The 21,261-nt window shown below is 41.2% G+C and overlaps 1 protein-coding gene across 2 annotated transcripts in view; it reads left to right on the top strand.

Moving 5' to 3' along the window:
• Window positions 1–13,311: 13,311 nt before the first annotated feature.
• GFM1 (G elongation factor mitochondrial 1) overlaps window positions 13,312–21,261 on the top strand; it is a 178,203-nt gene continuing 170,253 nt past the window's right edge. For both annotated transcript variants that reach the window (XM_069213272.1, XM_069213271.1), the window contains exon 1: window positions 13,312–13,481. In XM_069213272.1, the coding sequence (XP_069069373.1) occupies window positions 13,422–13,481 (60 nt within the window). In that variant the 5' untranslated portion in view covers window positions 13,312–13,421. The remainder of the gene's footprint in view (window positions 13,482–21,261) is intronic.

Here is a 21,261-nt window from a genome sequence, read left to right as displayed (position 1 = left end):
CACTTTATCCTTGCTGTTAGGCTCTAGGACCAGATGTAGAAAGCGTTTTGCAAAGGGGCATCCCGATGCACATTCCCATTTTGCAAGTCGGTACCGACTCGCAAAATGGGAATGCGAGTCGCAAATAGGAAGGGGTGTTCCCTTCCTATTTGCGATTCGCACCGCAATGCAGAATTGCTTTGGGACCGCAAACGCGGTCCCAAAGCAATTCGCAGTTAGCATCCATGTCAAGTGGGTGCTAACTCATTTGCAAAAGGGAAGGGGTCCCCATGGACCCCTTCCCCTTTGTGAATGTTGCCAAAAATATTGTTTCAGAGCAATAAAAAACTAAATGGTTTCATTTTTTATTTTGTATTGCAACTCGCTTTCCTTTAAGAAAAACGGGCTGCAATACAAAAAAAAAAATGCTTTATTGAAAAAACAGTCACAGACATGGAGGTCTGCTATCTCCAGGAGGCCACCATCCCTGTGAGTGCAGGGAATCGCAAGGGGGTCGCAAATTGCGACCCACCTCATTAATATTAATGAGGTGGGTCTTTGCGACCCCCTTGAGATTCGCAGAAGGTGTCTGAGACACCATTCTGCATACCATTTTGCGACTCGGAAATTGCGAGTCGCACCGACTCGCAATTTCCGAGTCGCAAAATCCTATCTTGCTACATCTGGCCACTAATATCATATGTAACTTCCCTTGGTCTTGCCAACCCAAAACCGAAGGTCCTTTCTCCGCCACATACAGTTTGCTGCTAGTACTCCTGCCTTTGAATTGGAAAACCAGCCATCTGTAACCAAAGATGTTGATTCTTTCGCCTGTATAACTCTCTGGTCCAATATCAGGTGGTAAAAAATATTTTCCTATCTTAGGTACAAATTTATCTTGCCAAACATCTTCGTTAATTATGGTAAGCGGCGACTCTGAATCCGCATGAATCTTGATGTCCACACTACCAATCTTCATTTTGCACACTGTTTTTTTTAGCAAGGCACTCTCATTAATATTTACTGCAAATTTGTCTTGAAAGTTCTTAATAACGTTTGTTTCTTCATTTTGCTCTCCTGAATCACCATTCCTTCCATCCTTATTCTCGTACACACATTTAACACTGCTCTTCTTCCTTTGACACACCTTGCCAAAATGACCAAACATGCTGCAGTTATTGCACCTTTGTTTCACAGCAGGACAGGATTTTGAAAACGCCAAATGATCTTTACTGCCATAGTGATAACACCTTTTATCTTTGAATTCCACTTTCTCTTTGTGATTAAATGCTGGAGTTTTCTCCGACTTCCGGTTGTTAACTTTGTCAACACCACCTTCTTCTTTATCTGGTGGTTCAGCTCTGTCGCACATCTTCCCGAAATCTCAGCTTTACGTATAATAGCTAGAACATCCTCCAGTGGGGCGTCACCATTTACCCATAAACGTTCCTGTATAGACTGATTATGAGTATGCATGACCAATTGATCTCTGGTGAGATCATTGTGTAGCACACCAAATTTAAAATCAATAGCTAATTTCTTCAACTCTGCCACATAATCATCCACCCCTTCGGCTCTATGCTGTTTACATTGAAATAATTTGAATCTTGTAATGCCAATACATACTTTAGGCACAAAATACTTGTCAAGATCCAGTAAAGCTGCCGCAAAAATGTTTCCATCACCACTTGGCACAGCTTTCTGCATCCTACTATAGGTCTTCAACCCAACTGGACCCAAAGAATGCAATAGGATTCTTTTGTTCTGTTCCGCAAACATCTCTCCCTCCTCATCAATAGCCTCAATGTAATTAAGAAAATAATCCTTCCATTCAGTCCACTTCATAGAGGGTTCTGTTCCTGAGGCCAAAAACGCATGTGGAGGGTTTATACTTTAGTTCTGTTGTGCTATTATATAGAGAACAGTGCAGTATGAAAGTATGATAGGAGTCCGACCTGTTCCAACCCAATTCAACAATTTCTTTTCCTTTTATTTTAATAATACTTCTCTTCTTCCAAATGACACTGTGTGGGTTATTCCAACTTTGGAGGAGGTGTTAATCCGTCCAAAAAGTGACGGTAAAGTGACGGATATACCACCAGCCGTATTACGAGTCCATTATATCCTATGGAACTCGTAATACGGCTGGTGGTATATCCGTCACTTTTGGGACGGATTAACACCTCCTCCAAAGTTGGAATAACCCCCTGTATCTTTTTTAAAAAAACTAGTCTCTGTGCCGCCACAGCAAAAAAAAAACACTTCGCTGTGGAACTTCCTTGGAAACAAAGTGTTGCCTTGACGACAGCCGACAACAAATCAATACGTCATTGCGCTCAAGAGGCTAAGCGCCGTGTGCACGCTTATTCGTGTGTCGAACTAAACAACCGCTCAGAAGAGGTCACAAACTTCTGTTCATGCCAGCACTGTGTGTAAAAATCATGAGTACTGCACCCAGTCCGAATATTTATTCAATTATGAAGCGCCCGCTCCACTTACAGTTCGCGCTGTATGAAGTAAGCAGGTGAACAATACACCCTCCTGAGACTCGTTGAAAAGAAACAATGGGTTCTTCCGTCCCTCATCACCACGTATTGTTGTGTAGATTCTTCCCTTTAATCAATCACTGCAGACACTTCTACTGGTTTCTCCTCTTTATTTGCGTGCCGCATACAACAGAACAGGTCCTCTCCCATCTGTCACGATCAACCGCCTCTGTTCATTCACCCGAGCACAAAAGACCACTCTGTCATAATTCTAGCAGCAAGGCAAATGCCCCGATGCAGTACATTCCAACACAACACATCTCTTTTTCAAACAATACAACACTTAAAGCAGCTTCTCAAGGTGATGACTTCAATACTTAAATACTACGGGTCACATTTCAGACATCTTTCCCTAACAATTCACCATCTCTTACACAATTATGGAGGAATGTTGCTTACTGTTTAAAATGTTCCTGGAGGACCTTTTCTTGCTACCTGCAGGTTAACCTTCTGTAACCCAAAATGTCAATTCATTCCCTGCTGTAGCCTTTAGGACTAATAATCAAAGGCAATAACGTCTTTCCGATGTTCTCCACAGATGTGTCTGTGCATAGTGCTTCTTTTGTAATTGTGTATGGGGGGGCAGAATCAACCATTGTCTTAATGCCAACCCCTTGTATGGTTATATATCAATGGGATTTATTTGGTAACTTGCCTTTTATGTTCAAACCCCCATCAACTTCACCAAGGCTTTATAAATCATAGTCTTATCTTTTTATTTTTGATGTCACAACCACATCATCGTCACTTGATTCACTTATAGGATCTTTATCATTGTCACCAACTACACATTTTTCCTTTATGCATTCTACAAAGTGCCCTTCAACACTACCAATATTACTTTTAACCTTTATGGTAGAGCGGTTTCTGTCTGAGCCCAAATGCCTAAATCTTCCATTTCTATAACATGTGTTTCTCTGATCAACACTATTCATCCCATTTTGTTTCTCTCAGTATCCCTTGGATTTCACTTTCCCTGCTACGTCACCTTTCACCCTTGAAGCACTACCTCTCACCACAGCCGGAAATCTCCAGCCTTCTAATATTGACATTGTGACATTATGTCCCTGAAGGATGCCTCCCCCTTTACCCACAAACATTTCTGAATTGTATTATTGTTCACATATATAAAACGTTGGTCTCTGGTGAATTTGCTATTCAGAGCACCAAATTTGAAAGCTTGTCACATAGTCATCAATGCTCTCATCCTTGTTTTGCTTCCTGTGAAAGAATGTGTATCAATGTATTAGTACACACACTATTGGAGTACAGAATACACCTAATCATCATTAGCGCACATGATGACAACCCTATCACCATCACTACCTTCACTGTTTAGAGCCTGCCTGATAACCATTGTCCTTCTGGACCAAAGGAATGTAAAAGAGATTTTAATGTATTCTCTGCTGGTAAAGTCTTCTGCTCAAATACTGATTTATAATTCATAAAATACTCCCTTCATTCTTCTCATTGTGTAAGAAGCTCTCCAGGTGCCACCAAAGAAATGTTGTGGAGTTGTCAAAACAGTATGCTCTCACAAAAAAAGCCTATACATTTTTTAAACAATGTAAAGTATGACTCTTCTCTTTTTTTCCTTTTATCCACTCCTTGTCAATGTACAAACCTGAGCATTTATGGAAGAATTTCTACCCAAAGTGTCACAAAAATAGTCCCTTCACAATAATAAATAAATAGCCTCACTTTATTTGATTTTCCACGTTAACATCGAGGATGTTCCTATCTGTTCTGCTTATTAATTTTACTGTTGTTTGTACTCCAGATTTGCCCAAGTCAATATCTTGTACACATAATTCAGTGATGTTACATGCCCTTTCCTCATTCTGTGACATCACATTCCGTGATCACTGTGTATCATCTCATGTTCCAGTGTTCAGGTGTGTGTGTGCTGCTCCAGCGCTGAATCTCATAGATGTCAATGGATTTGAAATCTTGTTGACTATGGTTACACCTGTGGAAATACGGAAAGGTATACAAATCTTACCTTGCGCTTGGAAGGGGGCGGGAGGTGCTGTCTTGGAAGAGCGGGCTGGGGGAGTCATCTGCCGGCTACAGGAAAGGAATTTCCTGTCGCTGGCAGCCTTTCTGCCAGGGTTTTCGTGGAGGTGCTACCGCCATGGAAACCCTGGCGGACAGGTGACTCCGAATACCGCCGGTAGTCTTCAGTGGACAGCTGCCCGGAGGTGCTGTCCTCCGGCCCGGCTGTCCTACCACCTTGGCGGTACCAGCAGGGATGTCGCGTTTGGCAGAGGCCAAACCGCCACACTCGTAATATGGCGGTCTTCATCGCTGGCCCGTCAGCAGAGAGACTGCCACTGTGGCCCTGGCGGTCATCGAACTGCCAGGGTCGAAATGAGGGCCTTAGTCTTTACTTGAATACCGCACACCACTACTTATTCCAGTTGATATATCTGTTATGCATGTCAACTGAGAAATACTGGAGCCTCGTGTCAAAGTACTTCTGCTGCTTCCTGAACAAAAAAGTGTTGGCCCATAGGTCCATTTTCTCATGGCTTAGTCGTAGTATAATAATTCACCAATTCTTCAGTAGTTCGAATTTGAAGACCATATATCTTGAATCCACAGCACTTGAATGTGCATTAGCTAAGAACACCTCCAGCCTCTACACCATCACAGTCCAACTGCCTTCCCCCACTCGCAGAACACAATTAGAAATTTTATTCTACCTTCCAATATAAGTACCAAGAGGCAAGAACTAAAGACAAATAGGATACTACAATGATATCTTGAATCTTCTAACGACATTTGACCTTTTCATCAGTCCACCCTTGAAATGGGAATTGACCATTAGAATAATACCACATCCCTATATGCTCATGACATTCTTCCCAACTTAACATACCGTAGATCAAATCAAAAGCATCATATCCTTCATCCTCCAGAAAGCTGGCCTTATAGAAATGAGTAGAGGACTCTGCTGCTGCTGCTCCGAGGAGAATGATACTGCATCATCAATTTATGTCATAATGACTACATAATAGAACAGAAGAATATGCTAAAAGTCAAGCTGATCAGATACAAGAATTTTAAAAGAAAGATACATATAGGAAAATTATTTCAAGATACATATGAGTTTTCAATACAATATATGTTCTAAAAGGGAAGGGGGACTAATGATTACTGATACATTTCACAAGGCTTCTCAAAGAGCTAACTTGACATAACTTTCACTTTTATTTTTACCTTATATAAGGCAAAAGGACACAATTGATACATTTTAGGATAAACTCATTTTGGGTACATGTAAAACGTTTCTATGGGTCCTATTCTTAATTATAATAATGTGAAGCAAGAGAGTAGAAGAAAGATACACATTTGTCAGGCTTTCAAACTTTTACAAATGGGAAATACTCACCTACAAAAGAAGGAAAGTACAGTGGTGGGTTGTTTCCAGTGCTCATACCTCCAGCCCATTTGGTTCCTCTTCCATGTGTTTTCCTGACATGGCATAGATTCCCATTGTTTTCTAGTTGCACATCTCAGAAGGATACACTTTGATGACAGTTGCACAAATCGATTGGATAAACATTACAGATTTTAAAAAATCACAAGAAGGGAACTTCATTAGGTCAAGTCTTTTGTGTGTCTGGAAAAGAAGCAAGAAGAGGTGTGTCCATTAGTCATATCTTTCATTTTCATTCTTCCAGCCTCCACATATATAAGCCAGGAGAAAGAACTGTGCTTCTTTGTATTTATTGTGTGCCCCTTGGCAAACATTGAAATTAGATTTTGGGGGGGGGAGAGATGCGGTGAGAATTAGAAGGGAATAGCAGCAGCTCACCTGATGTCTTTCGTAAATCTTTACATGTGATCCCCCTCTAGATCCGACCTCCTACCATGAGAGGTGGGTCTCCACTTTAGGGAGGACCTGGCCTGGCAGTTTGGGCTGGACTGTTCCCATTGGAGCAGGGTCACGCAGTTCAGGTTAAACTGTTCCTGTTGGAGTAGTGTCAAGACTGATTTGCACATGGCTGGGTCCAAACTGAGATGGCATGGTATGTACAATACTGATGAACTGGAATACACCCCCGTTTAATTGTCAGTAGCTGAGATTAATTAAATCATTACATACATCACATTTTTGTACACTTCAGTGTGACACCGTAAGTGGTAAGGGTATGCCCAGACCTGCATCCTGTGCACATTGTGCCTCTGGAACCAAGCTATACTCGACTAGTAAGCCCTAACAATGACAAAACTGGTCTTGAGTTGCTTTTTTTCTGGTTCATGGAGGACTTGGACTGGCAGTTCAAGCAGGACTCTTTCACTGGATCAGAGTCGTCAAGCCATGTCATCTCAATGATTTTTGGGGCCCTGATCAAGGAATATTTTGGGGTCCCATGTTCGGAAGAAATTTGAATTTTATTACCTATTTTCTGTTAATTCAAGCCCACATAATGCCAAACAATATTGAATTATGCTTTCCCTTTCATACAAAAACAGCTAAAAGCCATTCCTGGGACCTCAGAATTCCTAAACAATACACTGCGGACACAGAGGTAGAGATAGGCGGACAGATGTTCTGTTGGAGGAATTTACACAGGCATGATAGAGTTGGAGAAAGTGCACTTTACCAGAAGGACCTTTAAAAATGGAGGCTCTGGCCGATTGCCCCCTTTTCCCACAGCTTAAAATGTCGCTGGGGACAAGATTGCCTTGAATCTAAACTGAAGTGGCATGATGTGCAAAACAACGATGGACTAGGATGCCACCCATGTGTTTACCAGTGGTTGATAATAATTCAAGCTTTCCAACCATAACTTTTTTGTATACTTCAGGGCTACTGACACCATGACGACAATGTGTGGGATATTATACCCATAAATTCACATGTACAACCAATGTATGAAACTAAAGCACTGGATGGCGAACCAAAACAATAATGGATGGGTTACAGAAGCATCTCTCTTGCATTTTACTCTGCACGCTATATATGCCTTCGTAAAAAAAAATCCAGCCATAAATATGTTTATGCACTCATTCATCACCTTTCAACTAATCAACAAATGTACTCATTTGTCAGTTTATACACTCTCATCCATTCATGCATCCATCTATAAACTAACTTACCTTGTATCCATCGGTTTTCCATAAATAGACTCACTTTTGCATAGACCCAGATGCTTATCTAAACAGTTACACATATAAATCACCCATTCAATGCGGAATCTCTTTAATTTATATGCCAGGCCTTTGTCTTTGTCCACTTCTCCTTTACTTTGCATTCTCGTATTTGTAATTCTACAATTTTCATTGAAAAAACTAAAAAAAGGTTTCAATTTTAAAAAAAAATGAAACCAGGTGAGCCCTCACCTTCACATGGAAAAGATTGAAATCTCATTATACACATTGAAAAAAAACTATTTATTTAGCTTCAAGCACATAGTTTCCCCGAACTAAAGTGTTTCTATTGTTTGCTTTTGCCGACGCAGGTGTGAGCAATGAATATTCCAAGTTTGGGTCAGCATTGTGGTGGAAGCACTAATACAGAGTAAGATAGACTGCCATGTAGAAACAATGTGCTGTCTGCAATCTGGAACTGTGCAGCTATGACTGATGCATTCTTTTGTGTCAGTCTAAAAACATGTTTTCTGTGTGTGAGGGCCATACATGACAACATTTCAGGGCTCATGAGACAGAGATTTAGAAGAACAAAAGCTAGGGAATTTAATTTCCCATTATCTTAAATCAGTTGTGGCTGTGACTTGGAAAAGCAGTGAGGCAGGGGTGGGGGGATGAAAAAAACAATCAAATAAAAATTTAAAAATAAAACTTACCTGGACATCGCTGCAGCTCTCCACCACACTCCGCTGCACTGCAGGCTCCCAGCCTGCCCTGCAGCCAATCATGAAACTTCTCAAAGCAGCGTTATGATTGGCTGGTGCACCCTGGCTGGGCGCTCCAACTCAGACTGGGAGCCTGGGACGGCTCTTTCCAACTCGGCTACACAGTGCCGGGTTGGAGAGAGCTGTTATGCGCATGTGTGTTTGGTCAGCCCAAAACAGCTGGCCGAACATACATGTGCAGTGAGGGGAGTGCTCTGTGCCCTTCCTTCTGTGCTTGTCACCCCATGGCCCGCCCCCTTTAAAAATAAAACTATAATAAACATTGTTTATTATAGTTTTATTTTTAAAGGCTTGCAGCTTCTGCTGCTGGTGGGGGGGCAATGCTCCTCTGCTCTGATGGAGGAGCTGCCCTCCTGCTTAAAATTCCACAGACGACATTTTAAGTGACCTTTTCTGCTTAAAATAAAGAGTCTACTGCCTGAATAGGAACTTCTGGCATGTATGAAGCCTAATCAAAACAACAAACGGTGATGGGTGGGTGGAATGTTTGCTGAAGTCAAAGCCATGGACAATACCACTGGTTTACATTCCAGTCTTCTGTTCTAGATTGGAAACAATGATATGTTAATCAGTCTTGGTCCTGCTCCAATAGGCTTTGCCTGTCAGTTTGGGGTAGAATGCTGCCTTTGGGACAGCACCAAGTCAAATTTGCTCATGGCAGACCCTAGCTGAAATTACAAAACTTTTGCAGGCATTCTACAGTACTTCTGGGAGCTGTCCACCCATCAGTTTTGTGTTTTTTTTTTAGTATGTATGAAGGGCCAGATATACCAAGGGGTTTTATCCATTCTGTGTCTATGGTAAAATGTGTTCGTACATGTGGCCCAAAGTGTCAGTATAATCTAGGATCTCTGAAAAGTATTTTACCTGCTTGGACGGTATTTTTGTATCAAGACAGTTAACAAATGAGGATAATGGTCAACATCAGGTATTTCTCCCCCTTTTAGGCACAAAATTGAAGCAACAAATACAGCGTTAAAAAACATCATATGTATTCTGAAGTTCTTTAACAATTCATAACTGTCTTAAGCAAAGAGGCTGAATTATAGTGTTAGAATATGGAGGATTTTACAAACACTTTTTAAATTACTTTCTCCCGGCCAATCCAGAAACTCAAAGCATGTAAAAGTTCATCTCATGTGCCTAAATACAATCAAATATGTGTGCTGGTAGTCTCTTGTAACAATCATGGCAGGAGACTCATAATTTTCAAAGACATAAACACCTTTATTTTTATTGTTTTCTAGCTCTGCTCTGCTTCTGCCACAATGCAGATTGAAACTTGGAATATTCATTGCTCACCCCTGCGTCGTCACAAGCAAATAATAGAAACCCTTTAGTATGGCGAAAATATGTTCTTAAAGCTACATAAATAGTTTTTTCAACTTGTATAATGAGATTTCAAACTTTTCCATTTCAAGGTGAGGGCTCATCCGGATTCATTTTTTAAATTAAAACCTTTGTTTTGCTTTTTCAATGAAAAATACAGAATTCAAAATCCAAGAATGCAAAGTAAAGTAGAAGCGGAAAAAAGCAAAGGCCTGGCTTGTAAATGAAACAGCCTTTGCATTGATTTGGTGATTTATATGTGTAAGTGTTCAGATAAGCAACTGGGTCTATGCAAAAGTGAGTCCATTTATGGAAAGCGGATGGATATTAGGTAATTTACTACAACTTTCAAAATGCACTGATATACAAAAGCAAAGTCCAAGAATAGAAAGTAGCGTCATCTGGTCACCTGAGGCATTGCTCTAAGTCTACTTTGTCTATGATAAAAAGCAATTTAAAGTGTAAGATGCGAAGCAGACAAATATCACACAGAAGCATGTGCAGACACAAAAACATCACATAAGTATTCAGAAAACTAGACAAATACAAAGTTTTAGTTTACAAATTAATTTGTACATTTCTCAGACTCGTGGAGTTGATACTTGCTTGCACAATATCTCACACTTTTTAAGCTGCTACCTTCCTGTTAGAGTCAAGCCTGCAATAGCATGTGCTATAAAGACGCTTTTGTACCTAGAAAAGGGATTGGAGCACGCCCGCTGGCTTGTATGGCACTCTGCTTTACAGCCTTGTAATTCATCACTGCAGGCCATATAATCTTCTCCGTTCCCACCCATGAAGCAGGGACCAAGCACTGATTGATTTACCATAATCGCCGCCGTACACTGCTCCCGATGTGATTGGGGTACTCTTTTCTTCTTGAACTGCTAGGGCCCTGCAAACAGAAGGCGCGTGACTAGCAAAAACGTGCCTAGCAGGACAAACACAATTGCAAAGTTGTATTTTATATAGCTAACTTTTTTTTATTTTGCCAAGTCTTCTTTTCTCACTTTGCACTCATGTTTTGTTTTTTTAACTTGTAGTGCTATGCAAAGTGAAGGCACTCAACTGCCAAAAATGTGCCCAGCAGGAGAAAAAAAATGATTGTGTATTTTCTGTAGTTAACTTTTTTATATTTTGCCAAGTCTTCTTTTCTCACTTTGCACTCATGTTTTGTTTTTGCTCATGGGCGCTGTTCTCAAAAGATATCTATTATTATACAAAACAACATTGTTTCTTTCTTATGTGTAATGTTTTAATTATATTTTAACACATAACTGTGCAGAACACCACAATTCACCCTACTCCAATCCAATCCTCCCCACTGCAATCCAAACAACCAACTCCAGTCCACCTCACTGCAATCCTCCCAACCCACCCCACTCCAATCTGCCCCACTCCAATCCAAAATAAACTGCCCCACTCCAATGCAGCACTGCAAAACAATCTGCCCCTCTCCAATCCACAAAAATCTGCCCAATCCAAAACAATATGCCCCCTCTCTAATCCAAAACAATCTACCTCACTCCAACCTGCCACACTCCAATCCAAAGCAATTGGCCCTACTCCAATCCAAAACACTCTGCCCCACTCCAATCTACCCCACTGAATTCCAAAACAATCTGCACCACTCCAACCCAAAACAATGTGCCCCACTTCAATCTGCCCCACTCCAATCCAAAACAATCTTCCCCACTCCAATCCAAAATAATCTGCCAAACACTTCAAAACAATCTACCCCACTCCAATCAGCTATACTCCAGTCTAGTCCACCACACTCCAGTCCAATCCCCAAGACTCCAATCCAATCCACTGCGCTCCATTCCAATCCACCACACTGCAATACTTCCAACCCACCCACTTCGATCTGCTCCCCTTCAATCCAAAACAATCTGCCACACTCTTATACAGCAATCCAAAACAATCTGCCCCACTCCAGTCCACAACAGTCTGCCCTACCCCAATCCAAAACTATCTGCCCGACTCCAATCAAAATCAAGCTGCTCCCTTCCAACCTTGCCCACTCCAATCTAAAACAATATTTCCCAATCCAAGACAATCTACCAATTCTAATCTGCTACACTCCAATCCAAAACAATTTGCCCCACTCCAACCTCCCCCACTCCAATCCAAAACAATCTGCCCACTCCAATTCGAAACAATCTGCCCTACTCCATTCGCTCCACTTCAATCTAATCTGCCCCACTCCAATCCAATCCGCCCCACTACAACCAAACCACCCCACTACAATCCAGTCTACCTCACCACAATCCACCCCACTTCAATATGCCATGTTCCAATCTGCCCCACTCCAATCCAAAACAATCTGTCCAACTCCAAACCTGAACAATCTGCCCTACTCCATTCCTAAACAGGCTGTCCCACTTCTATTCAAAACAATCTGCCCCACTGCATTCCAAAACAATATGACAGACTCCAGTCTGCCCCACTACAATCAAAAACATTTGCCCCACTTCAAGCCAAAACAATATACCCCACTCTAGTCTGTCCCAGTACAAACCAAAACAATCCACCCCAATCCAATCTGCCGCTCTCCAATCCAAAACAAACTGTTCCAATCTATTCCAAAAGAATCTGCCCCACTTCAATCCAATACAGTCTATCCCTCTCTAATCTAAAACAATCTGCTCTACTCCAACCTGCGCCACCACAATCCAAAACAATCTGCCCCACTCCAACCTGCCCCACTCCAATACAATCTGCCCCATTCCAGTCCATAACAATCCTCCCCACTCCAATCTGTCCCACTCTAATCGAAAACAAACTACCCCACTCCAATCCAAAACTATCTGTCCCACTCCAATCCAAAACTATCTGCCCCACTCAAATTCCCCCACTCCAATGAAATCCAACTCACCCCAATCCAGTCCAGCTCATCCCAATCCGCTCCACTTCAATATGTCCCACTTCAATCTTCCCCACTTCAATCTGCCTCTCTTCAATCTAAAACAATATGCCCCACTCCATTCTTAAACAGGTGGCCCCACTTCAAGTGAAAACCATCTGCCCCACTTCAATCCAAAACAATAAGCCTTAGTCCAGTCTGCCCCACTACAATCCAAACACCACTTTTAGCCATGCTGAACAGCAGCCACGCTGATGTACAACATGGCAAAAACACATTACCAAAGCCAATAGCTCTTGTATAGGAGAGACCTTTTGGCTTTGCCAATGCTTGTGTTTACTATGTAATAAAGTAAAACCTATCTGATGTCACACTAGCTGAAAGACTCTGAAAAGGACTTCAAAGTTCCACTTCTTTTATAGACGTGAATCTGTAGAAGCATAAAATATATTTTCGGTGTCAACCGTGTTCGAGCAATTTGTAAAACCCCGTTTTCTGTTAAAACTCAATGTGATGCCTTAACAAGAAAAACACTGAACAGAAAAACTACAAAGGATTTGCAAGTTTTGTTGTGCAGCGTGGCGCCTAATGTTGTGCACTGGTTAATCAGAGTCAGCGCTCTAGTTTTCTGTTAGAAGCAGCATCAGCCCGCTGACAGTAAGCATGCGTGGTTTTATGTCGTCATCACGTAGTGAGGAACGTTCGCCGGTACCTTTCTTACAGGAAGTGATAGCAGCCAGAGCATGACATTCGCAGGCTGCTGACCCTGGCCTATCCTCTCTGACTCTCAGCGCTGCCACCTGCACCAACATCGCCATGAGGATCTTCAGAGCTGCTACACTGATGCTGACACCGGGCTTCTCGCGCCCTGGACAGGTACTCACAACACTGCTCGGTGGCACTGAGGCAACACAGATCAATAATTATTTATAAATTCACCTTTAGCGATAATGAAATGCAGAGGATGGGAGCTTGCTAGAGCGCTGCACTCGTCCAAAGCTCAGACATTACAACCAGTCCCTGATTCGGTGGAAGAACCTACACCTTCCGCAGAGCTTCAGTGGAATGTGGTCCCTGCGCCATGCACTGATCTGAATCACACGCTGCTGTCATATTACGCGGTGCTTAAATGGAAATAGAAAAGTAAAGGTACTTTCTACTCCCGAGTATCTGCTTGCCTTTTAGAACTGCTGGTACTACCCTATTAAAATTATTGTACAGTACGGAGAAGGTATTCTCCCTTTCATATTAAAGAACTGCACAACTCAGTACCAAACACTATCTTCCCATATAAAGCACTGCTATTGCGTGACCCACTTTCAGGTGAGCGAGCGACTGATAGTTCGATTATCGCTGCAGCCAGGTGTTTAGCGCTGGTACACCTGGACGTCCTTTGGGACTCTCGAGTCAACCTTGACACCTCCTGTTCCAAGGCTGCAGAGTAGGTTGTGTACGTGGGCGTGTGTGTATCTAGTCCACAAACCAGTTTAAGAAGCGTGCAGCATGCATGCCGAGATCTAACGGCTTCAAAACTCCCCACAACCCTGACGTATATCAGTTCAGCAAAGCCCATTCAATTCTGACATTTGGTTCATTTTGAAATGCTTTTCATATCTCTTAATAATGCATTGCATTTAAATAGGGCACCTCCACAGAGAGACATTGAGACTAAACCAGGGCCAAAAATTACCAACATGGCACGATAGCATGTAAACGTGCATAGAGAGATGTCTGCGTTTTGCTTTGTTTCATTTAGTAATATACGTCATGCCATTATTTCTTGTGATGCGCTAATGTAGTCCTACAAGATGAAGCAAAACAAGTATTCCGCTTGAAGAGCTTTACGACAGCATATTCCAGACCCCGCTCACACCTCTGCAGCCCAACACCTTCTGCTCCCAACATTCTCTTGCATTTCCCTTTTATAACTTCACTACGCATCAACCTGGTTCCAACTTCGAACCCATATGAGAAACCCACAATGTTATCTTCTTCAAGATACTGCTCTATCCTGTCACAAACTACAGGAAGTTTGTGCAACATAATGCAGCTAATCAGGACGAGACGAATAGTAAATGCACAAGAACTGAGCTTCAGTGTTCCTTATGTTTATGTTTTTCAGTATTATCTGGGTAAATTAAGTTAAAATAACTCATTACCACCCAAAGAAAAAAACTTTTTTTAATTCTCTGTTTAATGAAATAATTCACATACTGTGCTTGTGCAATTCTAGGTTCTTAGGATATATTGGCATATGTATGTTTTAGGATGCACAGCTTTACATCTTGACTTTGCAGAACACTTACTGTATGGATACAGTTGCACACTGAGCCATTCCAAAACGTTTATTTGGGAGGGGTCAGACTTGTCGCTGAGAACAACTCCATGTTGACCTCTTCAAAATCAGAGTCTGAATCTCTTTAATATATATCGGTCTGACCGGACGTTTGGCCTTAGTCACAAAGGCATGGAAGGTTCTTGGCAGGTACCCTATTGTTCTCTCTTTCTTCAGGTAGTAACACTCGTGCAAGTAAAGGAAAACTCATTTGTTATGTAGCTTCTCCTTCCCATTGGGCATGTCAACAAATGATGCCTCTTGCATAGTACTTTTCAAGAGTCATGTTCAGTGCCCAAGATGGAGACCCTCCAGGTGCTCAAGGCTTCACTGCCATACCCTGTCTTTCATCCTTTGATAAGCTGCTCTGAGCATATTCTCCTCTCTTCTTGTAGGGCTTCTAAAGCCATTGTGCCTCCATCGTTCCATGATAGGCACTGGGCTCACTGTGCCTCTGGATTCGAGCTAGCCTGACTGATAATGGGTGATACTCTGAAACTGGTCCCAGGATGCTTGTTTCCAGTCCAGGGAGGACCTGGCCTGGCAGTTGGGGCTGGACTGTTCCCACAGGGAACAGGGTCAAGACTGATTTGCATATGGCTGGGTTCAAACTGGGGTGGCATTATGAGCAAAAGAATTGATGGATTAAACCCAGATCTGTGTCTGGGGTGAATGTTTGATTGGTTCTGCATTCCGTTCATAATTTGTGTTTGTTTGCTTTTGTCCCCATAAGTGTGCCGGGTATGCTCAGATGTGAATCCCAGGCTCACTGTGCCACTGGATTCAAGCTAGCCTGACTGATAAAGGGTGATACTCTGAAACCGGTCCCAGGATTCTTGTTTCCAGTCCAGGGAGGACCTGGCCTGGCAGTTCGGGCTGGACTGTTCCCATGGGGAACAGGGTTAAGACTAATTTGCATATGGCTGGGTTCAAACTGAGGTGGCATGGTGAGCAAAAGACTTGACTGATTAAACCCAGATCTGTGACTGGGGGTGAATGTTTGATTGGTTCTGCATTCCGCCCATCTTTTGTGTTTGTTTGCTTTTGTTGCCATGATAGGCAAAAAAGCAGGGCACTGGGTTTAACGACATAGCTGGCTGTGAGAATAGTGATAAACCCCCATAATGCAGGTCTTACTAAGTGAGCAGCTGCTCAGTAAGACAGATGACACCGCATGTGGCCAAGTCTAATGCGCTCACATGTTGAAATTCTTTTCTTAACAATAGCAAACTACATTTATTTTATGAAAGTGGTAACGCATATCTTAAGTAAATAATCATATATGTTTACATTTTAAGGAGTTCTGGCTGATCTCTACCTCTGTCTACCAAATTTTCCTAATTTCTGTTATTTACTGTTTTTGTTAAGTATTTTTTGTTGGCTTGGCTCATGCTTTGCCTCTTAGAGCCATGCAGGGCCGCTGGCTCTAAAGTCACCTTCCCCCCGTACCCGAAACAAAGCCACCAACTGCAGTCTCTGTTACGGTTCAAGCATAGTAGCAATATGATCTATATGTGGCAGTGAGACGCTAGTTGCCCCTAGCTAAACAAAGGAAAGACTGTGTATGAGTTACGGGGTTTGTGACGGCTCTCATGTTACAATCAGAACAATACTTCGAGATTAGAGCTAAAAGGGAGATTAGTAGTACAGTGCCAGTTGTACTCCACAATAGCTGTTACCCCACTGCTATTATTATGAATGCTAAAACACACAGTGTGTAACAGAATTTCAGTGAAAACATGTAAAGTAATTAACCATCTGTTTTACTCCTTTCTCAATTTTGGAACCCTCATGTGAAAGTATGCCCAATTCATTAATAAATATAAATATCCGTGCTTCATAGATAACTTGTGCTGTGGCTAAAACACACTATATAGTGAACAAGATCTCTCTTTGATAGGCCCTTAGTTTTAAATACGCAGTTAAGTTAAAAGGTTGCACTACCCTCAAACAACCTGTTGAAGGCTTAGATCGGGCCAGGCTAATTCTGAGTGTAATGATCATCAAAGGAACTCCAAATATATTTGGTCTGCACTGACAATTAGGAGAGCAAGTGTATATTTACTGTGAAATCATTGTACACTTAGCCTACTAATGTAGATAAATCAATTTAGTTGTCTACAATTGTAGTTCTTATACTACTATCCTTTATCTTCAACCCCACGTTTGACTTTTGTTTATAACACCATTCTGTTTATTTTTAAACAACATCTTGTACAGATGAAAGAAAAACTGAAGTATGAAAATAAACCTTTCCCTTTTCCCCACCACCTGCCATACTCCATGTTGTGCTTTGAGTCCTGCAGCATGTTACATGTGTGCAGCCTCGCATGTGTACTATTTGAAAGGCCACACATGTAAATAGAATAAAAAAACTCCGCAGAGCAACCTTATCATACAGCATCCTTGGATGTACAATACATTGTTCATTACTTGAATTAGAATCTAAGTTTTCGTTAAGATTCTTTTACAAATTGAGTGCCTCCAATTTTTTGGATAAGGTGTGTATTGAGGCTAATAAGGGTTAAGTGTATTAATTGTCTAAAATACTTTGGAGAGAATGAGTGGTTTAATGCACTGCATGGCCCTAGCCCCCAGCCCTTAGCAATTATTTTTGGTGTTCATGACCATAGTGTCTGTGCCATAACAAAGGTGAAAGCCTGACTCGGAATCGAGTAAGACAAAGACGAGTTTTAAATGTCTTCGAAGTGATGCCTTCACTGGAGTTCATCAAGCAATTTTCAAGCGCTGTGAATCCCCTTCACTTTAAATTCCTTAGGATGTGCATCATTGCCATCATCGGGACTAGATATGGCCTTGCTTTAATCCAGGGGTTTCAAATTGTTAAGGATTTAATTAAAACTGCTATAGACAGGAAGAATCAGGTTTCTTTGGTGCCATAAATCCTTCTAGGATCATCTTCCAGTTTCCCCAAGTGCTAGGCATTTCTGGACCTTCAGCTATCCATTATACCTGCTTATCTTTGCTAAATGTGTATGAATCGGTGTGCATTCTGAATATCAACCCCCCCCCCTCCGAATATCCGATAGAACACAATATCAAGGAAAAATAGTGAAAAAACAAAACAAAAAGTAAGCCCATCTGGATTTCAAATACTAACTCCTCATCTATGTACCTACGTGATTGGTGCATGGAGGTGGAGGTAGGAATAGTAAATCTATACTTTCCTATATGCATCTCCCTTTCAATATTTTGTCCCACAATATTTATGTACCAGGATATTGTTATTGACTAGTACAATCTTATATGTTCATATTTTGTTTTTGTTTACAGAAATATTACTTAATGGATGTTGACCGTTATTGTTTTAGCTGCACACATAGACCAAAAGCGTTGAGCAGGTCCTTGAGTATTCTCTGCCTGCTCAACCAAAATTGGCACCAGAAAATAAAGAACATAGAGAGAACTTGGCTAAAAATTAGCAAACAGCTGAATCTAAGGTCTTCAGAGTGCAGGAGAAATCCCTGCACCAACCGCTGCTGCTGTCCAGTGCTTGCTAGCTATCCAAGAGCCTGATAAAAAAATATGTCACCTTCCATCCTGCTGTAATCCTGAAAAAGTTTACTTTTCTGAAGCCTTTTCACTGTGATTTAGCAGACATCATCCAAGGACATTGGCTCATGATCTGATTTGGCTGGCGACCATCTCCTGTTTGTCAGAATTTTGCATAAGGCAAAAGGTAAACTTGTTAGTAAGCTAATCTGTTTATCAGCAAGGCCCTGTCTTTGGTTAGCTTGGAGTCTTTTCCAAGTAAAACAAGCATACTAAGAATGTCATGTTTTTGCCACCACAAACATTAGTGACCCTGGAATAAACCTTTTGTTGCGGTTTATTCTGGTGCATGTATTTTTTGTTTCTTTGCACTATTAACGTGCGGTTTCTGGATTTTGGTTTATGCTTCTAATCCAATTCCATAAACCTGTAAATATTGTTCTTCTTTCTTTTGTCCTTCATTGCAGAGTTATGCCTTCAGGTTTCCAAGTTACCCTAATGGGAGTCATAAGTACATTGGAGACATTGTTTACTCCTGCTTAGGAACAGCTAAGTTTAAATGTGGTAAAAGCTCAGCTATAACCAATTATTTAGGTTCACAAGCCACAGTAGTTTGCTAACAATCAATGTATTCTTGTTTCTCTTCTGAAAATGTGATCGTCTATCCTGTTCTGTAGCTTCTTATTGTGTCCATTACATCATCTGGAAGAATTGGTAAATTTATGTAATGCCTCTTGGCTTTCAAATCATGGGTTCCCAAAGAATATTAATTTGTCCTACTGAGAAATGTGTCTGAGATATTAGTGATTCTTCATTGTCTGCACTTTTTCATGGTTATAGGATTCATCGAGACTTCATTTTGTATCTCGTTCATGCTAATTTGAAGAAGTGTCTAGTCCTATTCCTTCTTCAGAGTGTCTCTCTGATGGGCACTGGAAAAATGATGGTATTACAATAACATCAAGTGGCCCTGAGCGAGGCTTGGACAAATAGGAATTAAAAAAACTCTTTTAAAGTATTTGTTGATTCGCATCCTGGAGAACAGAGCATGTTTTAGACTTGTTACTTTGGTAAGACACCTATGATGACAAACATGAGTGTAGCGGTATGTGATTTTAGTTAGCTTTCTCTTATGAAAATAATTCAAACCACTTTTTCCTTGATACTGTGTTTTAGAGTTAGGCCTTCAGTGAATAAATGGAAGGTTTTCAATATACATTTGATTCTGTAATGTCAGCTACAATTAACTATGAGTACATGTAGGCTAACAGTTTTTGAGTGATGCAGCAGAAATGTTAGTGCTTTACCTCATGTCACCATGATCATTTTTGCGTGACAATCTATGCATTATGTTAAGCAAAGTGCTAATAGTTTAGTTGTCAAGTGGTGCACTGAAAAGCCATGATAGCATGCTTTCACTGTAGCTTGACAGATTAAAGGCATGTGGAATAGCCATGTAAGTTTATGTGTAACAGAATATTTAGTTTCCATCTTATAGTTTATGATGTTAATTAACAGTTTTCATTTAACGATTTCTTGTAAGAAATATTTTAAAAGTGACATACAAATGCAGTAATACATTATAGGTACATGAAAGGGTTAACAGAATTTTTTTGATCTTGAATTTATTGTAACATGAACAAGTCTGGTAGGTTATTAATATTGAATAATGGGTTAGAGCGGTAAATGTGTATTAAATGTATAAATAAATGTGCTGTTCTAATTCTATTGTATTTGCCTAAGTAAGCCCAGCAAGGCCCTGCTTCGTAACTGTGTAGAAAATGTTTAGTCATTCTTGTTAACATGAGCTTTCTTTTCAGACAACGTTCTCACGAAAAAGCTAGTTCGGAAATAGCTATTCTGTTGTTTTATGCATAGTAGGCTTGAACAGTGTACATTCAGGAACTGTGGAATAAAAATGAATACAAATGTTTCAATTCACGTGGATGAACTAAGACGGAAACCATTTCCCATGAAGAGCCTGGGAACTTTCACTCATGTTGCAGTCTGAGTCGCATGGCTGCTTGCCATTGGACATTTCCACCTTTTGCTTTATATGGAGCGATAGATGGACGATTCATCTTGCCTTATGAACCTTAATGTGCTATTCCCCATATGGATTGGCAGTACTCTCCTTTTGGGAACTCTAACCGCTTTTCCCTTGAGCAGAGAATCCTTTCCATTCTTCGCTGCTTGCTAAACTCCTTTGAGTCTGAGAGGTATAGCTGCCTCTACCCTTCGCTCTTTTGAATTGCCTTGCTGAGATTTAGAGAGATTTTTCCCTTGACACAGAAAAGAAGTGTGCTTTGACCCATGAGGGTTGTTAGGTATAGTGTTAGGAAGATAGGATTATTGGCATGTGATCTGCCCACTCAAGATTTGCCCACTCCAAATTCTGTCCCATGGTCCGTTCTGAAGATTGGTGTAGTTCCAGCTTCGTTCCTCGCAAGTGGATGTGTGAGTATTAATAAGGTTTGCGCTTGCCTGCTGTTGGCCTTCAGATTGAGGTAAAGTGTGATGTGAAGTTTTTTGCAGTTGTGTGGATGTGGAGATTGTTTCAGCGGTTGTTGAAGGGTTCTGTCGTGGCATAAGATCCCGGAATAGCGCACAAGTGTAGAAGACACTTGGTTAATTTATTGTCTGCAAAGAGGTGCTTATTGTGAGACGTCGTCGACAGTGCCAATAATGTCCATTAGTGAGTGTGAGTTTGGTTTATATTAAGTGATTCCTGAGTACACATGGATGATCTGTATGAACCGGAGTGAGATTTGCGGGTCAAGTTTCATTCGTTGTATAATTGTGAAAGCC

The sequence above is a fragment of the Pleurodeles waltl genome, chromosome 11, assembly GCF_031143425.1.
Source record: "Pleurodeles waltl isolate 20211129_DDA chromosome 11, aPleWal1.hap1.20221129, whole genome shotgun sequence".
NCBI lineage: Eukaryota > Metazoa > Chordata > Amphibia > Caudata > Salamandridae > Pleurodeles > Pleurodeles waltl.
The sequence above is the reverse complement of the archived record's forward strand: the minus strand, read 5'-3'. Positions and strand labels throughout refer to the sequence as shown.